Raw genomic sequence first — 24,737 nt, 5'->3', positions numbered from 1 at the left:
TATTGTCATCCGGCCGACCAACGAATCCGGGAGTGCGATAAAAAGATACGGTAATGAAAAACGGAAGAGGACAACGCGCAGGGACCGGAAGAATACATTCTAACAGTAATAAAACGTAAAATCGAGAAAACGAGGAGAAGAGTAGGAGAGAGACAGAGAGACAGAAAATCTGAGAAGGAAGCCGACGAAAGGATCGTGGGTTTTAAGTAAGGTATCAACGAAAATACGGAGTGGCTCTTCGCGATCGATTCCCCGTGCCGATAGAAATCGAAAAGTCCTTTTCCATTTTTCGATCGGAGGCTTCGTTCGTGAGATAAGATCGAGCAAAGTTATTGCGCGCGTGACCGTCATGGGCGCGCGTTTCCCGCGTCAGTTGCACGGTCAACTAAGCGGGGTGCCGCGTTGCTAAACTTCAAACGCTTATATCGCGACAACGAATTTTCAGATCGGAAAATGGTAAACGACAATTCGGTTTCTCTGCGCACAAGGAATCGATTTCGATAAAGTCCCATATTTTCGTTAACACTCTGTATCCACTGCCGGCCAAAGTTTGGAATCACTTTCCGATTTGTTAGAAGAATTAAAAACGGTCCATTTGTACAAGAATTGAATACGGTCTATTTAACGGAATTTAATGGTTCATTCCCTGCGAAGTATTCCTTCCAGGTTATAAATTTTACGGTTGTCTACTGCCCGGAATAACAAGGGGTACCCTTAACGCATTTCGTGCACATGGTAACCATAGTCACTATTCTGGAAATATTTCATAGCAGTCGATGGACGCCAGGGGGTCATAGTAAACGACGCATCGATCACCGGGGTACAGAGTGCTGGACAGTTCCATTTCTTCCTCTACTTTCTTCAATAGCCAAGCATAAGAAAGATACGACGAAAGAATTACGATATTAGATTCCTACTGGACCTAACTACGCATGGTTACAATTACTGCAAAACCAGTATTTAATTCAGATCTAGAAGCGAAATTCTATTTTCATTCAGATCTAGAATTGAAATTCTAACAAAGCAGTTCAATAATGGCGAAAACAATGGAAATTGATACAAGAAGTACAATTGTAACCCAATTCAAACGAGTTAGTTTTGGGCGAAATATATCGCAAAAATTAAATATTTCTTACAAGGGCGTCCAATATACGGTGAAAATTTTCATAAGTATCGAAAGTTTGCAGAATAGATCACGGTTAGGAAGTGACATTCAGTTCCGAAGATTTAGAAAAGAAATAAATAATAAACTACTACCGGGATTCGTGAAAGAATAAATCAATTTTTACCCCAGATTCGAGTAACGGAATCATTCCCACTACAGTTCACATTTCTTCGACGTTAAAACGTTCATACTTTCCATTATGTATTTATGGAAGTATTTTCGAAAGATTCGCGATATTATTATTTAAAGAAAGTCGTGTTTCTTTTTTTATTGGAAAACATCGTGAGTCTTTCGACAATATTTCCATAAATATATCGTGAAAAATATAACAAATTTTATTTACCGTTATCTATTAATACACCGATTGTTGACTCTGCTATATCCGTTATGATAACAGTCGAAGAATAGTTCCAAAACCATAAAAAATGAAAAATACGATCTCATGTGTCGCCTCCTGTTATCTTTTGTTCGACAAACGAAGAGCTTAAAATCGTTTAGAAAGTCTGTGTGTCGCCCAGTGATTCCAAACTTTCGGTCGACGGTGTAAATCCAAGGATAAAACTTCTCAGTAAATCCGAGAGAATAAACAAACATCGAGAAAACTGGGCCGAAGAAACAAAACGTCGACAAAAGAAACGAAAAAACGGAATCACAGAAGACCTCTGGACCATATATGACTTTGTATATAATTTATTGTTATCATAATTAATGTATCAATAATCAATGTACAATAAATTTCCTACGCTTGGAATGTCGTCTTCCCTTCCCTCGAACGCCGTGATTCCCCTTTTTATAACTTTCCACCCGCCCCCGTGTTCTTTGAACCACGAATATCAATAGTTTCCCGCGTTTCTCCATCAAAGAGGAGGGGGAAATCACCGCGTATTTTCGGACCGTATATATTTATATATATATATATATATACTCGTATGTATATATGTATATGTATGTATAGTTAGATATATGTATAGAGTTAACAAGTACGGTATGTCGATAAAACGATCGAGAAAGGATACAAGAATTATAAAAATTGTCGAGGAGCGCCGACACGACGGACACGCGTTGTTCTTCTTCGAAGCAACCCTCGCTTTCCCTCCGTCGTTTCCAACACCCGTTATACCGATCGATCGTTTCTCCCCGCTTCGAGAAAGCTACGGATTATTTCCTCTTGTATAAAAAAAGAAAAAAGGGCTGTGGAAAAACCATGGAAGCATGAAACTCGAACTACGGTTTGTCCGGAAATATTCATCGATCTGTCGAGAAGGTACGTTTCTACGTTTTCGTTCTACTTCCTCCTCGAAATCCGCCGAACGGCACGTGTAAAAAGTTTATAAAAGGTATCTAATTAAGTTCTCTGTACGAAAACGTTCCGTGGAAGACGAGGGTCTCGGGAATCCCCTGCGAGAAACTAAACGTACCGTTTGCCGAACAAAACGTCCAACTGACCCGGAACGTGACCTGATCGTACATTCGGATGAAAACAAAATATGGCCGCACTGTTACAGATATACGATCCCCTCTAGCGGAGAATCAGAGTTCTTTCCTAAACGCAAATACGTGATTCGCATAAAACTATATGTTGTGCCGCCGACTGCCCGGTGGTACTTACGGAGAGACAGATTCTCCGCTAGAGGCGCGACCGATCATCTGTAATTACGCGGTCAGATGTTTTTCAACCGATAGTACTCGCCCGAGAGAAACAATTTGGCACTGATCGACGAAACGGAGCCCAAGAACGAGCAAAAAGAGTATCGTGATACTTCGATCGATTCGTTTTCGATGAAATGTCTCGCGAACGTAACGACTGTCAGAGATGAACGAACCTTTATTCGACCAATAAGTTATAAGGTACTAGGTACTAATCGAGAGAACCTTTTATTCGTTCCGCGATTAAATAGGATTTCATTTTCGAATTTCGATTCTAATTTTTAGCGAACGGGCAACGCATCAAAAGTTGCGTATCTTTTTTTCGTTGTTCGAGATTTGCTCATCTCCAATGACTATCGCGAACACGAATATTTCTCGTTCGATTCTTTTATTTCCGTTTCAATCGTATCGCTGATCGAACGCTCTCGAGAGCAAAAGCTGGGGTCGCGGGGGATCGATAGAACACGGCTGATCGCGTGTATCCGTGCCGCGGGTATACATTTAACACGTAAGAAACATGTAGAAAAGAACAGCGAACGTGAACACACCTGGAAGAAGGCCACATTAGAGAAAATGTCTGAAAGGGGGTGGGGGGGGGGGCGGACGGGGAGAGGATGAAAGAGAGAACGTAGAATCGGAGAGATACAGATCTTGCGGTGTCATACGCATACGTTGCAAAAAATACTGGCCAAGTTGCTCGTGTGTCGAGAATGGTGCGTGGTGTATTTGTGTACGTCTCTTGCGTTGTGATGGATAGTAAACACGAATCACCGACAGGGTACAGGTGTATCGGTGGTGAGAGACATCGTGACAGGCGATAAAGATAATCGTTGGTGAATCGTGAAAGGGTTCGCTACGTAATGGTTCACAGAGGTTCCTAAGTGATTAAGAGACGGAATAATTGACACGCGTTCAACGCGAGTGTGTGTACGTGTACGATGCGGGAAAAATTAAGTACCACACTGCAGCCAGAGATGTGAGTTTGATCACCGACGCGTTCTAGCTCCTCTCGTTTCAATGATAATAATTACGATCCACGGACAAAATCTCGCGCGAAATCGAGTTTCTCGCCGACAAGCGCGACAACGTCCTGCGAAAATTCACATCTCCGCGCGCAACATAAAGGACAGACAGGATCGAACGGCAAGCTAGCGAGGCAAACTAAATTTTTCTGGTACATTAATGCAGAGTGTTTCTGCAACTAGCCGTCGAAACTTGACAAGCATGTTCTACTCGTTGTATCGATGAAAAACAGTCGACAAACATAAGCCTGCATGTGCTTTGTTTCCGAATTTGACCTTTCAAATCTCGAATCGGATGTGTCTCGAAAGGAATATCAAGAATGTAAACACGACTCCTCTCTTCCACTGTTACATTATAGTCAACCTTACCGGACGCACAGATTTATCATTTTTATAAATATTGTATCGATTTTAAGAGAAACAATGACAGTACCCTAAGAAATAATTATCATAAATAGTAACGAATCATCAGCAGAATTTGGCTCGTGAAATCGTTCACTTAACAAATTTTTTTTTCAAAGAAATTCGTTTGAAAAAATTTTTTTTTGTTTTCTCAATACGTATTTAACATTTTGATACTTGTTAAATTCGAAAGTAGAACGTCACCGTTTTCGAATAGATACCCGTGCGAAATTTTGAACGTCGTTTGTGAATCTATGTTTGTATTACTTTTTCATTGACACAGTGCGTAGAATACGCTCTCTAAAGTTTGACTTCCCGTTCGAGTAACGCTCTGCATATCGACAGGGTCTCGATGCACTTTACGGGAACTAATAGCTACGGGCAAACGCGAGATGGTGTCACTACGAGATTCGTCGAAACGCGAAAAGATCGACTGTACACGATCATCGAGAGCGCGATACGAAGTTGCAAGTGCCAACGTGCTCTGAAACTTCGCCAACTACGCCACCGAAAGACTCCCCAGTGTCGCACGAGACGGTCGAAGGAACCCGGTACGATCGACGTTCAAAGACACGAACACGCTTCGCGAGTCGGACAGTTCCGACGCGTTCGAATCGAACCGATCAACTACTATCGTTCTCGTATCTTCTAAATGTGCAGTGCAAGCGTGAAAGGTATCGTGAGTAACGTGAGAAGCCTGTGCACGCGCGACGCTTCGGAAGGACATACGGACACGCGTCGCTTTTCAAGTTTCCTTCGCTTCCGACGCATCGATCAACGTGCCCAGATATGTATGTATTCGTCAGGAAGGTACTGAGACGACGGTGCGAGTGGAACGTGGTCAACTAAACGTGCCTAACGAAATCGGAACGTGGAAGGGCAGCTAAACGAGAGAAAGAAATCGGCCGAGGCGATCGAGACACGCTTTCTGTTTCGAATTAGACCGATCGAACCGCCGACGACACAGATTCGAAACCGCGTTGTCGCGTAAAAAAAAGCGTGCTGCCGCGTGCCGACGGAATTTCTCTCGGCAATATTCCGTTCAATCCCGAGCTTGTCGGCGTGTCATCTACGATCTCTAACGAACTGTCTAAACATGGTACACACTGGACGCGTGGGAGAACACGTCTCTCCAGGCCGTGCGACAATTCCGCCGCGAACGGGCAATACGGAAAGTCGCCAACCATTCTCGAGGAGTAAATCGTAAAAACGGTGAACGAGCCACCGAAGATGGAAGAGCGAAGGCACATCTTCTCCCTTTCTTTCCCGATAGTCTCTCTCTTTTCGTGACGTCGTGATTCTCTTTTCTGTGTCCGGTTCGCTCTGTTTCTTTCATTTTGTTTTGTTTTTTTTTTCTAGCGTGCTAAGGAAGGCGACCCCCGATATTCTCAGGGAGCCACCGAGCAGCGTGGTACTTCTTTGTTTGTTTGTCCCGCAGTGTTCTCTCAACGTGGGTATGCCGGTAAGAATCGATTGGTGAGGGTGCGTGGCGTTGCGTGAACCATTACGTTACGAATCTGCGCCACGCGGAGTGGCACGTGCCAAGCCGGCGAGTTCACGTAGCCGTTCGCGTAGCTCCAACGATTGTTGTGATCACCACCTGTCGAAAAGCACACGTAGAGTACATCGAAAATGCGAGTAGACCGCGTTCTGCTCTCTCTCGCGCGTGCGCTCTCTCTCTCTCTCTCTCTCTCTCTCTCTCTCTCTCTCTCTCACTCTCACTCTTTCTTTCTGCTTCCCGCCGAATTGCTCGCTCATAGAACCGTTCTGGACCCGTCAACAGTAAGAGGGAAGAATTTCGTTCCGAATATTCGAGACGAAACGAGATCTGAATTCGCAGTCAATTTTATCGTTAAAGTTTTCTGACACTTTCCTTGTACTTGCAACAAGTATTGGTATTGTGTACATTTTGGATCAAATAAAATTTGTATTTTGAGCGACATAAAACCGACTGTATCAACAGTTATATCAACGTCCTTTCTCCATCCTTCCTTCAACTTGCTTATTCATTTACCAAAAACTTTAAATAATTTTATAAAACATCTAAACATTGTGCTTGGTTCTTTCGAGCCTCTCGTATTCGATCGGAAGAGCTCGGATACTTTCGTGATACGTCCACGCGACTCGTACGGCTGTGTTCCACGGAAGAACCCGAGATGCTCCGACCGTACACGAGCGTCTCGAAAAAAGCGACATCCTACTTTATACTCACAAATCTAGCAAAAAGCAGAATCCTGCTTTGTATTTGGGTCACGACTCGTTTCGAATATTCAGAATTATCCGAGTTTTGTTGTAAGTTTTCGTTTGATTTGATCATCGCTTTATTTCGAATAAATTCGAAAGTTCGTCAAAACCGCGCAGTCCGGAAAGTCTCGAGGGAGTGTTTGATTTCGAAGAATTCTTAATCCATCGAGACCGGTTTGTCACACATGTGTGCGAACCGATTCGAAACATCTGCTAACAATCGACTACCGACACGGATTCTACGAAGCTTTCGTATTCGGTTTCCGTTTAAAAACGAAAACTTGAGAAGTGGGACGATTCTACGTGATTCGCGACGAGTGAGAGAACCGTGAAAAATAATGTGGTAAGTAGTTACGACCGTCGTTGAACGTCGTGTCGCGCGCTAACTGTGTGCACAACGCTACGTGGAAATTGCTCGGGAAAAAATCCATCGAATCGGAGACCGTGGAAAAGAATCGGACGTACACGCTGCAAACGAACTCACATAACCGTACAAGTTATCTACATATATTTATGTCTAATACCTTGATCCCTATTGCAGGTATCACGACCTTTGCATACTAACTCTTACATCTATAATTAAATATAAATGTACACGTACTCCGTGTAAACGTGCACGCGCACCGCGCGCGGACACGCGAGCACGCTCGCACGTGACACGTGTACGCCTTGTTTAATCGTAATGAATACAGTGTTCAGTCGTTTGCTAATGTCGATATACTTAAACCGATCAACTGGTAACCCCGCGTCGGGCTCGAGGTTTTCGTGAACTGGTTGATTGGCAAAGATTCTTTCGATCGCGAAAGAAAGCATTGGCAATGGATTTAATATTTACCTCGCGGGAGCGCGAGCTAGAATTTGTGCAGAATTACCGATAAACTGGCAGGCAATCGTGATATCGAGTACTTTGTGTCTCGTACTTTCTTGCCAGATATACGTTCGATCCGTGCCACGGATGTCCGCGCGTGGATTCGATATCGCGAACCAACTGCAGCGCGAACCGAACGATCGGACTTTTGAAGGCTCGGCTTGTTTCAAAGGCCCAAGATACATTCAACCGTTAGCCTGTAGACGGATCCGAAAACTTCGAGCACAACGATCTCGAGGTTGCACATACGCGTTGCGTAGTCGAGTAACACGCACGCGTGCGAAACGACAATAACGAAGAAAATGATGATGAAGAATAAGAAGAAGAAGAAGAAGAAGAAGAAGAAGAAGAAGAAGAAGCAGAAGAAGAAGATGAAAAAGAAATCGAGAAACAAAAATCGTTCGATGAGAGTCGAGGATGGAAGAGGCAGTGGTATAGACGAGGGTACGAGACGTTGGTTAGGGCTGAAAATGGTAATATGATAATGGTACGATGACACGGAGACAAAACGAAGAACGAAAGAATACAGAAAAAACGGTGCTCGAAGAGAGACGCGTGCGTGTGTAATACAATATATCGATGGCAGGACAGGACTGACGATGCACAAATGCAAGACGAGGACCAGTCAAGATTAAACCGATACAGGAACTCGTACGGAAAGATCGAGGGTACGACGATACTCTTCCTCTGTTCTAGGGTGGGGTTTCGCTGGGAGTTGATCGCCAGGACCGTACACCTCTGGATCATCTCCGAAAACGTAAAACGAAACATAACGAAGGAAGCGCGATACGGAATAATTGAGGAACTCGAGAAGATAGCGACGTACATTGACTTTGAAAAAACTTGTCCATACTACTTACATAGATGCACGAACGCTGGCTAGCGGAGCGATCCCCCCTGAGCACGCGATGCGCAAGGTAAATGCGCACGATATCATTATGCCATCGACGGCTCGCTGGTGCGGATCGCCGTGACCGACACGTGCATTGCTTCGTCGGTCGCATATGCGTAGCAATTTAATGCCCATCGAGCTGGCGCATCGCATGCTTCAAAAAGGATCGCTTCTTCGCCTCCGGCGTTCGTTCGTCCATAATAATGTGCACAAATCTTTTTGTTGGACGCAGTTAACGACGGGCTTTGCAAGCTTAGAGTTAAGATTTATTCGGTCGACAGACAACCAAGCCTTCCGAATTCGTTGAAATGCGTAAAGACGCGCGGGAATGTACGAAAACGGAAGAAAGAGTCGAAAGCCCGTCGCCGCTACGCATGCACAGTTTAACGTCTCCTTCCGAAAGGGCACCGACTGCACGAAATTGAAGTGACTCTAACCGTCGTCCGTGTTTGGACGATGTTTGTAGGTGTCGATAACTCAACGCGATTTCAAGGGTCGCGTGATGAGGGATCGCATCGGAAACTAGGTCAACGATCCAACGACAGCGACGCGTTACGGGGATATGCCAAGAGAGATCGAGCGTGTGCATGCAAAGGAACAGACCCAGAACCGATGCGGTATGATTTTGCGAAACCTTCGCGATTCTCCCGTGCAACGTTCTCTTCCTTCTTGCATTCCTAGAGTCTCGCAAAGGCGTCGCAAGAGGTCGCGCGTACTCGTGTCGCGATCGAATGGATCTGGTGTCGACTCGTCGGCAAATCGCGATTTGAACCTCGCCATCGTTATCGGCACTCGGCAGTCGCCCAGCAATTTCATACCCTTTTTAAGAACAGCTTCCGATACGTAGCAATTACGTATAGTTAGTTTTGTTTCTCGTAACCTTCACTGCACTCTACGATGTAGTAACAGTAACCTTGTAATCAATTACGTGTAGCGATAATAGCGTAACAATGACTAATGGAACGACGATTAATGGTCACGGTGGTGTGATTTAACAATTCATTCAACGATAACGTGATTATCAATGATCGTCCGTGCCTAACGGATAGACGATTTTTAGACACCGCGCTGGTTTCGTGATTCTCAGCCGCGCCGTTGATTATGTACATTCTCCCTCCTTCTCTTTCTTTCGCGTTTCTATGATAATTCGACGAATCGATCACAGGACGATTCAGATCGTTCGCGTCTGAAGCAAAGACACCCAAGCTCCGACCGCCACGCTTTCCCCACCGAATAATCCAACAAACACCCAAGGTCGATGATTTCGTTTAGACAAGGAATGTCGAGTTTTCTTTCCGCGTTTCGATCGCTAACCGAGTTATCCCTTTTAATCGTCGCGCGTTCAAGCACCGTCCGGTTAAGTCGTTGTAAGCGAATAATCGCTTCGAGGTATCCCACTGCGATATTAAAAATAGAGCGGTTCTTCGATATGCCCGTGGTCTATCACTACCTACGAAAAAAACAACGAAAACGTTAAGCGTAAAATCGGAGGGACAAGTCAGACTATATTCGTGGATTCTCCAGAGAACTACGCGTGGCAGCCAGAGTATGAACGGAATCACCTCGTCGAAACGACGCACATATGCAACGAACAGGCGGGAAAATCATCGCCGATTCGTATCCCCATTCGTGACAAGACCTTCGGGAATTTTTAACGCGCGAATGTTGCAGTCTGTCCTCTACGAAGTGCAGACAAAAAGCGTTTAGAAGTGCACTAGCCTTACTTCCTTCAACGATTCGCTCGTATCCGTCGATCGCTCTACGATCGACGTGTTTTTTTTTTTTTTTTAACGCATATGAATTATTGCTTTCGAACGATTCTTAACCGCACACCTTCCGAAAACGAAAGACAATTTTACGAGAATCGATGGACGCGTAACACGCGGGCAACAAACGGTTGTTTTTTCCAACACCGGACGTGGAGTGGAATCCTTAAACGCGAGCAACGTGTACCGCTCTCGACGAGCGAAGGAATTATTTTTAATCAACGCACTTACGCTCGACATAACGTCACGCGTCAACACCGCCTTAACCGGCCTAGCAACGAGTATGCATTTATTTACTCCGGGCTTTTTTTTTCTCCGCGCGGTCCGTTATATTAATATCGATCGATCGACAAAGTTAGCACCACCGGACAATCCAACTACGCGCGTGCTGTACACGGAACATCGAAGAAAACCCAACCGAGTCATCTCGTTGAAGCGGAACAAAAATCGTCGATGAAATTATACCGAAGTTAACTCGTGGACAATCAATCGATGTAAAACTAGAACTTGCGAATGTCGTGCCAAGTATGTCAACGAACCGTCGTGTACGTGTAAACGCGTATATTCAATTTTTTAATCCTACGGCGACGAACGCCGAGTTATTTCTAACCTAATTCTTAGAACTGTCTCATTTTAATGTCGGACAATGTGTTTACATCGTAATTGGAGCCACGACACTTCTCACTTGCTCAATATTGTTTACTCTAGAGAATAAAGTCGAAAAAATAAAATAAATTACATATTCGAAATTATTTCACGAAATAAGACGACACGATTGTACTTCAAAAATGAAATAGTCGCGAAACGAGATAATTCAATATTCGAAGCAGTATTTCATACTAACTTCAAAGTCTAATTAAACGTAATTATATCCCATAAAAAAAAGAATTTCATTCTTTTCGTTAATTTCGCAAAAGTTTATCGCTAATAAAAATTATACGTCTCTCCGTACTTTGTTGATAAAAAATTGTGCAAATTTTATTTTCCGTCTTATATATGTTTAAATATGTGTATATATAGTATTTCCGATTTCTCCTCATAGTTCGTAGACTAAAATATGTATTCATTGGCCGGTCGTCCTCGAAAAAAGTTTCCCAATTCCTAGTTTGCGCTAGCAGCGATCAGGAAAGACGAGTATTTGCACGATTTCCCCGAAGAAACGTCCTCGACCTCTAAATCATTGCTACAAAATTAGAAAATCGAAATCTAACACTTCCTACGAATGGACCCGGCGTCCGCCGTTCGTGCGAGGGTCGCGCACATAGTCTGAGAGTTCACCCATTTATGCCTTGCATTCTACGTACATTACAGACTACCTTTAAGAAATGTTCTATCCATTGATAGAAAATTTTCTTTCATAAACAACTCGGTGTTCCACGTTTGTGTACAGAGAGTCTTACGGATAAAGTAATCGTTACTGTTTATGTCCTGTTGTTGTATTTTTACGCTACCCTTATTATCGAACTTTTAAAAATATTTTTCAAAAATGTTTGCTTTCGGCATAAATGGGTAAATAACGCGTTGCGGAAGAATTACGCGTCGGTTCGCCTGCCTTCGGACGTATCAAAAAGTATACCTCTCAAAAAATTGTACAATACAAATTCTAGGCAACGCGATGTAAACTGAAACCAATGGGATTTGTTTTTTCATCTGACTGGAGTAGTTGTTGACGTTCGAATGTTCGGCCGAGTTCCACGCTACAGCTTGACCTTCGTCGCGCGAGACCATCGGGAATAACCGTCGCTTCGAAACAAAGGGCGACGAGAGCCGATCGACGGGAAATACAGTCAAGGCCAAAAACTTCTCAAGATCCCGAGGTCGTCGATGCTTATAAACGGAACGATATATACTTTCATTGACGCAACGTTATAATTGACATCAACAGGAGGAATACAACGACCTAGGTACAAACGTAACCTTCGAGTGACCTTAATTGTTACCATTATTGGAAACATAAAAGGAATACGACCTCGACGCTATTGCCGTTACTGTCGGACGACCTCCGTAGAGGACGGGTTCCGTACTTTCTGCAGTTATTCGCGATCATCGAGTCGAACAATGGAGGACCAAGCTTATCTAACAAGGAGACCCTGCCAGCTCTACCACTGGGGATTTTGATGAAATTTTCAGGGCTGAATCTAGAAGTCGAACGATATTCTGTTGAATATTTCGTATCGATGCACATCTTGTACGAACCCCCAAATGTAATCGATACAAAATTTTGAAAATTTTTTTTAACGGAAAACCACGATGTAAGTGCCCTTGATAACATTTAGATCACCAAAGAAAATGTACATCCGTTAATAGAATTGTATTTAAACGATTTCGGAAAATTTTATATTTAAATTTTACCCGTTTCGAGATAAAAATCGCTACTTAACCTGCTTTCGAGCGCAGGAATAATATACTGTACTATGAAATACTACAGTTTTTAACTCGAGCCAAATATTTCAGGTCTATAGAAGCAAGAGAGTGTGCAAGTTCAGTTCTCGTGGGTACAAAAGTTTGTTATAATATTTTCTCGTTTTTACGTAACATGAAATTCTATACTTGGGAGATATTTCTCGACAAAGCCAGAGAATGGAAGAATTCGGAGGAAGAATAGAGCTTGCAGACTTTTTAATCCAAGATACGATTCCCGAAGGACGCGGAGCTTTCGAGACTTCTTACTCGGAGATGTCGTGCCTCGACGGATAATATTCCGGGATCTGAGAAAAAGGTGAAAGCCCTTCCAAATCCTCGCGATACTTCCACCCCTCTGACCAGTGATACGGAACAAAAATCTGTTGAGCAAACCTTTACGAATATCGTAAATTTCAAACAAAACATGACCCTCCGAACCAACAAATATCCGAAAATACTGAAATTGGCGCACATCGGAGAGATCTGATCTAACTCCTATTAAATTCTATATTTTATATTATTTATAAATACCTATACTTTGTATTAGTTGTTTCCTTATATAATTATATTATAATTTTGTTTACCTAAAAATCTCTAATCTAAGAATTTTGTCAAGATCGCTTGCGATAAAATATTCGACGAAGACGATAACTGGATTAGTCGTAAAACGATAGTTGTGCTAACGATATATGTAATTCCAGTACTGACGGCAAACCAGTAGGTAACACAAATTTCATAAAAAGTCCACAGGGTCTCCTTGTAAGTTCCATTGGATAGTTGCATTCAAAAGACCGTTTATGTTAAGAACCTTCCTCTCTTTACCCATTCGATCCTCTTTAAAATCGAGCTTTCACTTGTCCGATAGAGACAAAAACGAAAGAGACGAACGTTTGGATATAATTCGACGACGAACGTTTTGCCGTTTTCCGCGCGTTCCGTTCTAGTCACTCGCACCGTGAATCGTGATTCCATACGACACACGTACGTACGTTTTGTATATGTATATATCAACGACAGTACGCGAGTTTCATCTTTCATATAAGTATCTACGTTGAGCAACTTGTCTTCCGTCCTAAAACGAGACACGAACTAAACTACGACCAAATTATATACGACCGTTTTTTATCGAGGATTTGATTCTCGAACCAAGAGACAACTTCTTCGCCCTATCCGACGATGCTTCCTTACTTCCAACAAATGATTGTCGTTCTCGTTACACTCGAATAGCATCGCGGTTCTCTTACCAACCCCACCCGTTCTATCATCCTTTTCTCTCGAGAATTCTGGCGTAATATTTTCCGTAGCTACGCGGCAACCAGTCCGCTACGATTCTAAATTATTCTCGAAACATATTTCGTACGCACGAGTCCGTTAATTCTTACCCGTACGAGGCGAACGCAGCGCACGAAACGCATACCTCTCGTTTCAGCAAGGTTCTAGTTGTTGACCGCCCGAAATGCGAGATGGCGTTCTATCACAGTGTTTCGAGAATGTACGATACAACGTAAACACGAGTGTCCATGAAACGAAAACACCACTTATCGACAATTCGACGATATTGAACGCGCGTAACGATTAAATTATTATTATTATTACTGACTAAGTATATATTCCGTTTGTCGAGAATAAATTCCGATACGCCTAAAGCTATGCACTCCAACGATAGTTTCGCGATATTTAAAGCTTAAAATGGGTTATCGATCCAAAGATTAAATTATTATTTACCAAGTATATATCGTTGCATTTTGAAAATAAATTTCGATGGACGTATATCAACTTATGTACGAGTCACGTGAATTGTCACGAAAGGATTGATGCTTAATTGCTTCGCGATGTGTAAAGCTTAAAATGGGTTACGAATTTACAAAGTAAACTATCGTTTATCAAAGATGCGTGCAAATGCATCGTGTTTGGAGAATGAATTCCGATATGTATAATCTAAACACGAGTGTTGCGCAATAGGAACTGTTGGCAGCTCCGCGATATTCTAACTCGCAATATCGCAGGGCTTAAGATAAGTTGCAAACCCAATGAACAAATTTTCACGAAATACGGGTCACAGCATTTCGAGAACGAACCGTGATATATATTTTATCCGAGCAACGTATACACGATAATCTGTTCATTCGGTCGATACCTTGTTACACGGAACAACCGAGAGAGCGCGCTGCTTCGGAAAGAGTGACTCGTTCGGTACGTTGCGATCCTCTCGAACGTCGAGAAACAACGGACTCGTACGTACGTATGGATCCTCGCTCGTTATTACCATTTCTTACCGTGTATCGTCGTAATTTTTATAGACTAGTATCGTTAATAGGTGTTCGATTCGTGTCTTCGCGTGGTACGTTAAATGCGGCACATTCGATTGCCTCTACCGTGATAACGACGATATCAAAGTAAATCGAATTTCTAAAACGCGTAACAAACGTACTAATTACACTCTTAACGCGATAGGTTAGACTAGATTGTTCGCAAGTTTGGATCTCCTCTCGTCGACGTCGATCGGACCGAAAAGATCGATTGGGGTCGAAATCGATTCGCGTTCCTTTGTTCCAAACTTACGCGAACCGATCACCGACTCGAACGCGGTAACGCGAGCGAGCGAACGGTCTATCAATTCAACGCGTGCGCATCAATTCCGACGAGACGCGCATGCGCGTGTGCACGCGCGTCAGCTACGATATTCCCCGAGGAACCAACGGACGTACACCTCCGCTAAATCCGGTAAACCGTTCCAGCACATCTTTTCGCCCGAGAACGTTCCGGCGTTCACGGCCGTCCAGACTTGCTCCCGTCGACGAAAGAATCGTGTAAGGCTGTTCGAGTAGGAGCGATCTCCCGTCAACGCTGCTGGCGTCGATTCGCGTTCTCTCGTTGCTCGTCCTTGGCCTCCGAGTACTCGTCCTCGTCGTCGTCGACGTCGGGACTCGGTTGCTCGGCGAGCAACGGAGGCGGTATAGTGGCAACATCGAAGCTCGAGTCGGTACTGGAGACGATCTGACCGTCCTTGACCTCGAGATCGACCACCACCCGGTGCCGCCTTTTTAGGTTCTCCCGCCTCCTTCGACGGACGGCTATCTGGCCGCGAACCGGCGTGTGCACGGGACTGTCCATGCTGGAGGACGTGTCCCCCTCGCTTTGAGGACTCCTGCTCGAGGAGTAAGGTATCGTTTTTGTGCGGATCTGGGTTCTGATCTGCATAGGAGGACTGGAGGTGGTCGACTCGCCGCTGAGACTGGTCGTCGAGTAATACGGCGTCGACTTGGCTCTGATGGGAACCACTACGGGACGCTCGGTGGACCTGGTCTCGTGATATCTGGCGGTTTCGGTCGGCTCGGAGAATCCCCGCTCGAACTTGCTGGTCTGTCTGACCTTCTCCTTCTCGACGACCACCGCGTCCCTCTCGTCCTCGAACGACCATTCGTCGTCTTGGGTGGCGCGTGGGCCCAACGCTAGGTCCGCGTACTTCTCGTGCATGTCCTCCGAGCTGTCACCGCGACCCACCTCCATTCGAATCTGATCACCGCTCGAGTATTTAATCGCCGGCACGTTATCGTACAGTCTGTCCTCTTCCTCGTCCAGTTCCTCCTCCTCCTCGAGAATCGGTAGCGGCGCGTCACCGTCGTCCGACAATGTGCGGAACTCGTCGTCGATCGGCTCGTCGAACTCGTTCTGCAGAGTGATCCTGGGCGGTGAGATGTCGATGTACGACCGGGTACCCGGTTGCTCCTCCTCGTAACGTCGACGCTGCTCGTCGAATTGGCTCTCGATGAACCTCCTAGCCTCGTCCAGTTGCTCGTCCCTGGCAGCTCGGCCACCATCTTGTTTCGGGTCCTCGTCGAACAGCGGACATCGTTCGTCCATGTCAGCGCCAGGTGGCGGTGTGAGCGGTGGCGATGGCGGAGGCAAGGGCAGTGGAGGGGAGGACGGTGCTACGGGAGGACTGTCCACCGTTCTGCATTTGGAGTTTGGTCTCATACTGGTGACGCTCTTGTCCGAGGTGGTGGTGTCGCTTTGACTCTTCTCGACCGTTATAGTCGAGTAGTACTGTTGCGGTATCACGGTGGTGCTGTTCGACCAGTCCGAGATGGAGGCTCCTAGCTCGGCCAGGGAGTTGTCGTCGGACTTGGTGCCCGAGTATTGACAGAACTGACGAACGGTGTTGTTCGAGCTGGACCACTCGGACATGGACAGTCCCATCGAGGTGTCCTCGCTGTGAGACGAACCGGTGATATAGGAGTTGGACTTGGGTTTCACCGCGATCTGTACGGTCCCGTCTACGGTGGTCGCGGATGTCGAGCTCTGACCGTCCTCGAGAAAAGTGGAGTGCAGATCGTCGTGCAGTGTCCTATTCTCGTCGCTGGAGTCGCTGTCCCGATCCACCCTACCCGGAGTCTCGGTGCTGTCCGTCACCGTCACCTTCACCGCCTCCTCGGGCTTGATCTCCATGTAAAAGGTCTCGACGTGACTGACCACCGGAGGCTCGAAGACTGGCGAACTCGGCGGCGACGGCCAGTCCTCCGAGCTCTGAGCCTGCAACTTCGATCTGCCCTTCGGCGACCTGGCGTCCTCGTCCTGACCGCCCGGCACGTCTATAGGGATGTCGGGCAGCTCGGACGAGGTGCGTCGATCGTCCGAAATGGAGGGAAGAGCGGTCCCGGACGGTGGATCGGAGGACAGGGACGGTTGATGATCGCTGGACATGAGGGACTCGTCGTCGAGGCTCGGTGATCTCGAACTGGGCTTGAACGAATCCTCCAGGTCGCTCTTGTCCTGCTCGGAGGTCGTGGACCTCTCCGATATCCTCGAGAGGGTGCGGGTCAACGCGAACGTACCGCAGCTGGTCAAAATGTCCGGCCCGATCGGGTAGATGAAGCTACCCGGGAAATCGGCCAGATCCTCCTGGAAACTGTCCTCGTTCTGTCCGTTGCTGTCCTCGGACTGCGACTGGACAGCGTTGTTCTCGTCCTGAGGCGCCCAACCGTCCTCCGTGCTCGAGCTCCCGGAACTTTCCAGAGGAAAGGACTTCCAGGTCGAGCTCATCTCGGGCCTGAACCCTGGCTGAGAACCGTTGCTGTTCTCTTCCTCGAGAGAACCAGCACGAGCGTCTTTCATCGCCGCGATCTCTCGACGATCCACTATCGGTTGGATCTGACCTATCCCCAAAGGTCTCGCGATGGAACAAGAGCTAGACTCGGGATCCTCTCGATCGGGCGTCCAGGTGTTGGTCTCCTCGCTCTTCGATCTTTCGCTGCTCAGTCTAAGCTTCTTCTCTATCGAGAGACGATTAGCGATACTAGCCATCAACTCTGGAGATCGCTTTGCCCTTTCCTCGGGTTCGTCCTCGGGCAACTCCTCGGCACCTTCGATGTCCTCTCTTCTCATCTCCAGGTACTCGGGGGTCAGCTCCACCTCCACCAGAGTCTTCTCGTCCATTCTGTCCATGCCGTAATCCGGGGAGCTCAACTCACTGTCGATCCCCCTCGTGTGAACCTGGGTGTCCAAGGCGTCCAAAGTGTCCTCGCTGGTGTCCCCGGAATCCAAAGGCCGGTTGTCGTCGCCCTCTTGCTCCTGGACGTCCCGGTAGTCTTGCTCCTCGCTCTGCACCATGTCGTCGTCGGAGCACTCCTCGATGGAGATTTGTATCGGTGACTTCACCATGTCCTGATTCTCGTCGAACTCGACCGACCTGGAGTACTCGTAGTCCTCTCGCGCGGCGCTCAGAGTGACCCTCACGTCGGGCAGGTCGTCCCTCTCCGTAGACGTCTTGGTAGCTTCGAATTCGATCCTCGATTCGCGTCTGTCCTCCGACACATCGGAACCTCGACTCTCCATATCCGGTAGTCTGCCTTTGGTGGACAGGTTGGTCTCGATGTCTCGCGGAACGTACTCCTCGGGGATGATCGGGCCTCCGAGATCGATCCTATCCGGTCTGACGGCCCTCTCCGGCTGATAACCGTCCGGTTCGGGACCACCCGACTCCACGGAACTCTGATCGATGAACTTGGTCCTGTCGTCTACCCTGACTGTCTCCAGAGCTGTCCTGTGATCTCTGTTGTCCAGTGTATCCAGTGCGTCTCTCTCGTACGGGATCAGGTCCACAGTGGCAGCGATGATCTCGTTGCATTCGGTGAGCGGTGACTCCAGATACTGTGCCGAGGTTTCGGTGACGGACAACGAATCGGTGAAGATCTCCGGTACAGTGGTGTGGTCGGTGCTATCGGATCTGTGATTGGGTGACGCCTCGACAGCTTGAACCTGCGGTTTGTTGGCGTTCTGGGCGCTCTCGATCGTCAAATTGTCCCTGTTCTCTCGATTCTGATCCTGGTCTTCGCGATCCTCGGACATGTCCACCGTGTCGTCCTTGCTAGAGAACGCGTTTGCAGGTGGTAGTCTGTGCACCGCGATCACAGCAGCGTCCAATGACTTGGCTCGTCTCTGAGCAGTCGGCGACTGGGTCGCGCCTTGCCTCTGCAACGCGCCTATTCCGCTTCCCTCGGACAGACCGAGACGCGCGCGAGCGAACAGGACGGGTGTCTGGCCCGATTTGCGCAACACGACAGGTGACTGGGTCAGCTCCTGCGGGACGACAGCTTTCTTGGAGTCTTTGGCCTCCTTGGACTCTTTGGTCTCCTCGGTGACGATTCGTTCCTCGTTCGTTCTCGCGTCCAGCTTCTCGTCCTCTTCCCGCGCGGGCACTGGCTGCACCTCGTTCTCGGTATCCGTCTTTGGCTCAGTTTTGCGAGGTGAGACTTTCGACTCCAACTTGGGCGGTTCTTTCACCGTTGTGGGCGACTTGACCACCTCCTTGGCATCGGACTTTGCAACCACCCTCGCGATCATTCGTTTCGGTGATATTTTCTCCGAGGATTCCTTCTTCTCCGTGCTACCAAGACTCTTGGATATACCCAAAGACTTGGGTCTGGCTTTCTCGGACTTGGCGGCCAGTTTGATCGCGTCGTCGTCCACGGACGCGGACTTGGCACGCGTGCCTTTCACCTCCTCTTTTTCGTCCTTGGTCGTGACGTAGGATTTCTCGGGTAGCCTGGTGACCGACTTGGATCTACCCTTTTGCACTATACTCACCTCCGGCGCCACGTCCGTGGAGTCTATGATGATGATCTCCTGCGGCAGCTCGCCGAGCTTCAGCTTGTACTTGTCTATCATCGAGCTGGGTGTCGGGGCACGGGACTCCTTCGAGCTGGCCTTCTTCAACGGTGGTTTGTCACCTTCGAGCGACTTCGATTGCTTCTTAAAGTCCTTCTTCATCTCCGACTTGACCTTCTTCGCCTTTTTCGGCGACACGTCCGGGACGAAGTGTTTGTTCTCCACCTCGGGTGACAGCAACGTGTCGATCGGTGCCTTCTCCTCGGCCAGGGACAAAGACTTCGAGCGCAGGGGTTCACCGTGAGGTCTCGACATGAACGGAACGAACTCTGGCACCTTCAGACTGTCGAGTTCCAACGCTGGTTTCACTGGAACCTCGTCCAGGGGGAGATCGGCCACTGGATCGACGAAATCGTCGAAGCCAGTATCGATGATCTTCGGCCTGGCCACTCTGGTAACGGAGTTTCTGTTCACCTCGGAGAACTTGGACTCGATCTTCTCGAGGATTCGTTTCGTCTTCTCGGGGATACTCGGTTTCTCCAGTATTTTTGGCTTCTCGGGGATCTTTGGCTTCTCCGAGACGACGACCATCGGTAAACCCTCCTCCAGTTTTTTCCTTAGCTCATCGAAAGGCTTGGAACGATCATCCAGCGACACCGTTTTCTCCGTTTCTCTCTCCACGTCAGGTTTGCTCTGTTCCAGTATCGGTGCTGGAATCTCCGGCAAGGGAATCTTCTCAATACTGTCTTGCTTCTCGAAAGTTTCATCCGGCGCTTTGAGACTGTCCTTCTCCGTTTCGGAGGACTTGGCTTTCCGTTCCAGCTTCATCTTCATCTCCATCCCGACCACGTCAGCAAAGTTCAACGCTTTCGTCTTCGAGTCTAGAGATCTCTGACCAGCGATGTTCTTGGTGCCGTCCGGTGATCGTTTCTTCTGCATCACGGAGACGATCGTGACATTGGGATCGGTTGGGGAACGTTTCTCGATCGCAGAGACTATGGTCACGTTCGGCTCGATGGGTGACAACTTGGACGGGGATGGTCTCTTGTCGAGGCTGGATGACTTGACGCAAACACGATCCTCGATCTCGGTTCTGGTTCTGTCCAGGGACGCGGACTTTGGCAACGATTTCGCTCTGGATGGACTTCTGTTGGTCGGTGAGAAGCTACAGACGCTCTTGGCGTCGGTTGGCGACAACTTCGACGTAGGACTGAGTATACTCCTCGGTTTGTCCGAGGGGCTGAGAATCGACTTGGGTCTGACGACAGTGGACGCTTTCGGCTTGTCCGGTGAGTGTTTGTTGCCCGTTTTGTCGATCGAGGAGAGCTTCGACAGATCGAAGCACGAGATGTCCGTGATCATCTTGAGAGGCAGTTTGGGCAGGTCTTTGGCGCTGACTGCCCTCCTGGTGGTCTTGCCACTGTCCGACTCGGACTTCTCGTCGGACGCGGAGGCGGTTCCGTTCATCACGTGTCGTTTGTGCAACGTGTACGGTATCTCCATGTTGGTCCTCTGAACCGCCGCGCTGTCCGAGAACGGGTCCTCGTCGCCGGAGTCGGCGGTGGTCAGATCGATGGACTTTTGGTGCATGAGTATGTGACGCTTGCTGTTCGAGCCTAGTCGTTGCCGCGCGGGATTCGGATCGCTCTTGGTGCGTTCGACGGGCGTGTGACCCGGGATCGTGTCGTCGAAACCTAACACGACACCGCCGACGATCTTGGGCTCGTACTCGGTGAACACAGTCTTCGACTTGAGACTCTCCATCTCCATCGGTACACCGATCACTGTGTCGGTCCTCGAGTCCAACGAGAGCCTCGCCTGTCGCTCCCTCTCGCGTTTCTCCTCGTCCTTACGCGCCTTTTCCAAACTCCTCCAGTCGTCCCTCTCCCTGGGTCTCTCCTCCGACTTGACCTTCTCGGTTCTGAGCTTGGTCTTTCGCGCGTCTTTCGTCTCGATCTTCTCGCTCGGTTCGTATTCGATGCACTCCAGGCTCCGCCTACCGCCCCTCGGTGGTTTTCGTTCGCGAGAGTCCAGCCTCTCGAAGCTCTTGCGCTCGTAGCCCCTGTCCTTCGAGTTGCCGCGTTCCAGAGACTTGAGACGCTCGATGGTGATCGGATCGAAGTCAAAGCTCGGTTTTTCCTGTGAATCCAACCTCTCGACGCTTCTGCCCCGTTGCTCGCGCGCGTTCAAACGCTCGAAGGGACTCCTGTTCCCGGAATCGAACCTCTCCAAAGTGTGCCTTTGGTTGTAGTCTACGGTGTTGCTTCTGATCCCGGATAACCTTCTCCGTTCCTTGGACTCGAGTCTCTCGTGGTTCCTCTCCTTGGAATCCGTTCGTTCGGTGCTCCTCTCCTTGGCTTCGAGGCGATCCATGCTCCTCTCGCGGCGGTCCCTGGAGTCCGAGTGTCGGTGAGCCCGTTCCTTCGGTGTTCGGTTGAGGTACTCGGCGCTGGCGCTCAGCTCTTGGGTGTCCAGTCGCTCGAAACTCTTCCTCCTCGGGGCGTAACTTTTGCCGTGGTGAGTCTTCTCCTTCGAGTCGAGACGCTCGAAGCTCCTCTCCCTGACGTCCAGCCTCTCGATGCTCCGCCTCAGTTCCCTGAGATCGGCGCGATCGATACTGCGACGTACGTGGGCCTCCTTCCTCTCTCTGGAGTCGAGACGCTCGACGGAGCGACGTTCGCGCGACTCGAACGTCTTCTCGACGCTCTTCTCCGTTTTCTTTATCGCGTAGTCCCTCGAGTAGTCTCTCTCGACTCGTTGTTTCCTCTCCTCGCGTTCGACGCTCCGTCGTTCCTTGTCCTGTAACTTGGAGAGAGCTCTCTCGAGCTTCGCGTCGCTCTCCCGTTGCTTCTTCTCACGGTTCTTGAGCCCCCTGCCTAAGCTACCGGTCTCGACGTACGCGCGGGGGGCGTGGTGTTCCTCGAGGCTCGCGGTACTGCGCACGCGCGCGGCCCTCGCTCGTTGCTCGTGGCTCGTGCGACCGCCCGTGTCCACGGGACTCGAGTCGTCGTCTATGCGCGACTTCGGACGCATTATGCCTTCGTCGCGCAGCACCTCGGAGTCCACGTGGGTGATCTTGTGCTTCGGTTTCAGACTCTTCAGTTCGTTCAAAACGGACATCTTCTGTTTCTGCACCTGCAGCACGACCGGGTCCTTGCGCGCGGAATCCTGATGCGGGAGCGGCAACAGTGCACCGATCGGGTGTTGCTGCGGCGGCAGGTCCACGGAGTTGGCGTGACGCGTCTCGAACTTTCGTTCGATCTGGGTGCTGGACCTTTGTATCCTCGATTCGACGGTAACGTAATCGGTGGACTCGAGTTTGCTCGACGCGGCCGGGTACCGATCGATGGACTTGGTTCTAGCGGTGTTCTTCTGTTCCGCGAGCACGGACTTGATCTGTTGTTTCTCCGACAATTTGATCGATCTGTGCTTGACGAAGGAATCGGTCTCGGAGTCCATCTGGAACATCTCGTGCTCGATCCCTTCGTCGCTGCGATCGGAGATCGGTTCGTTCTCGTCGTCCTCGTTGTCGTCATCGTCGTTGTCGTTCTCGTCGTTCTCGTCGTCGTCGTCGTCGTCGTCGTCGTCGTCGTCGTCCCGGGGACTCGAGTACGACTCGGGGTATTCGAATTCGTGCTCGCGTTCCAAAAGCTCGTAGGAATCGTGGGAGAGATCGTCGTGGGACAGATCCCCCGCCTGGCCGGACTCCTCGTGCCCGGACTCGGTCGACAGGGACGAGGTACCCGGGTAAGAGCTGCTGTAAACACGCTCGGGCACCGAGTCGTGATCCAGGGAGGGTAACTTCGAGCTGGCGGCGCTGTACGAACGATTGCTCTCGTCGTACCGCGTCACGGGATTGTCCAGCTCGCCCTGCGATGGCAAACGGAACGGTTCTAAAGCTACCGGCTCGCCCGAGGACGGTTTCTCGTCCTTCGAGCGAGCTTTCCCCGAATCCTCGAAACTAGAAGCGTACAGTTCGCGGCAACTGGCCGATCGCTGCCAGGGATGTCTGGGCATGGGTCGCGGTGGTGGGAATTCAGGAGGACTGCTGTTAGAGGGGCTGATACGACCTGCTGATGAAATCCGTTGCTGGCTGGTAACAAGCATCTGCCGCGGTGCTGGGACCTGGCTGGGTGTGGCCGGGGAATGGACGTCGATGGAGGTAAGTGTCCGAAACGACGTAGCTGTGTCTTCGCGACGGTGAATCGTCCCTCCCATCGAGACACTCGTCACAGTCGTCGGAGAATCCAGTGTCATCGAGCCGCATGACAGAGACAGAGCTGGGGTTTCCAGGGCTGAAACGTATCGCGGTTCCTTAGATCACCTACACCTTTCCTAACCACGAACGCGAATTACTTCGATTCCGACAATTTTTTCGCCTATTTGTCTCGAGTAACTCGACTTCGCGAATGCGTTACAAGGATCTCCGAGGATACGACCCGACGAGCGTAACAAGGGAGTGGCTACACTCGACCACAGAGGAGCAACGATCGAAACGTTACGATAGGTTGTTCGGTAAGTCTTGTCGCTCGATAAAACTTATTCAACGGTACTACAGTGAACAGTACTGTTCAATAAGTTTCATCAAATAGTACTACATTGAACAGTACTGTTCAATAAGTTTTATCAAACGGTACTACATTGAACAGTACTGTACTACTTTATCTGAACAGTATTGTACTACTTTATCTGAACAGTACTACATTGAACAGTACTGTACTACTTTATCTGAACAGTACTGTACCACTTTATCTGAACAGTACTACATTGAACAGTATTGTACTACTTTATCCGAACAGTATTACATTGAACAGTACTGTACTACTTTATCTGAACAGTACTGTCCAATAAGTTTCATCGAACAGTACTGTTCAATAAGTTTTGTCGTTCGATAAAACTTATTGAGCAACCTAGTACCGTTCAATAAGTATTATCGAACGACGAAAGTTCTTGAACAACCTAGTACGCTCCTGGCTACGGTCTGGCTGTTTAGATACCGTTCGAAAATCGTGAAACCGTGGAAGATGGAGGGGCAGCGTCTCGGACACCGGGGCCATCCCGTACCCTGTGCATTACGACTCGTCGAGTTCCGTTCGGAGATCCCCGCGACGACAACGTTCGTAATTCGTACACGTTCTTGCGTCGTAAATCGTGAAAACGTGATCAAGCTGAACTCCAGACAATCGTTCGATAGAAGCGTTTCTAAGTTCGAAATTACGCT

General features: G+C 48.5%; 1 protein-coding gene and 2 long non-coding RNA genes across 11 annotated transcripts in view; 2 read left to right on the top strand and 1 right to left on the bottom strand.

Annotated features, from left to right (window-relative positions):
• LOC143147542 (FERM, ARHGEF and pleckstrin domain-containing protein 1) overlaps positions 1–24,737 on the bottom strand; it is a 42,590-nt gene that overhangs the window by 8,442 nt on the left and 9,411 nt on the right. For 5 of the 8 annotated variants that reach the window (XR_012992277.1, XR_012992276.1, XM_076312867.1 and 2 more), the window contains one exon: positions 23,587–23,811. Coding sequence is in view for 6 of the 8 variants with exons in the window: in XM_076312867.1 (XP_076168982.1) it covers positions 23,587–23,811 (225 nt within the window). In the remaining 2 variants the exon portion in view is untranslated. Of the gene's footprint in view, positions 1–1,837; positions 5,837–15,114; positions 23,029–23,112; positions 23,812–24,737 lie in introns of those variants that run through there. The other 3 variants (XM_076312866.1, XM_076312868.1, XM_076312870.1) reach the window with 3 other exon arrangements.
• Positions 4,453–12,993, top strand: LOC143147547 (uncharacterized). 2 transcript variants are annotated; one of them, XR_012992278.1, is made up of 2 exons: positions 4,453–6,528; positions 11,614–12,993. It is a non-coding gene; the product is annotated as an uncharacterized LOC143147547 (long non-coding RNA). The 2 variants fall into 2 exon arrangements; XR_012992279.1 differs by having other exon boundaries at positions 4,453–5,698; positions 11,614–11,642.
• LOC143147550 (uncharacterized) lies at positions 6,684–8,231 on the top strand. Its single transcript, XR_012992281.1, has 2 exons — positions 6,684–6,823; positions 8,045–8,231. It is a non-coding gene; the product is annotated as an uncharacterized LOC143147550 (long non-coding RNA).

Source organism: Ptiloglossa arizonensis, chromosome 5 (genome assembly GCF_051014685.1).
Source record: "Ptiloglossa arizonensis isolate GNS036 chromosome 5, iyPtiAriz1_principal, whole genome shotgun sequence".
Lineage (NCBI taxonomy): Eukaryota > Metazoa > Arthropoda > Insecta > Hymenoptera > Colletidae > Ptiloglossa > Ptiloglossa arizonensis.
Note: the sequence above shows the minus strand (reverse complement) of the source record. Positions and strands in the feature narration are given on the sequence as shown.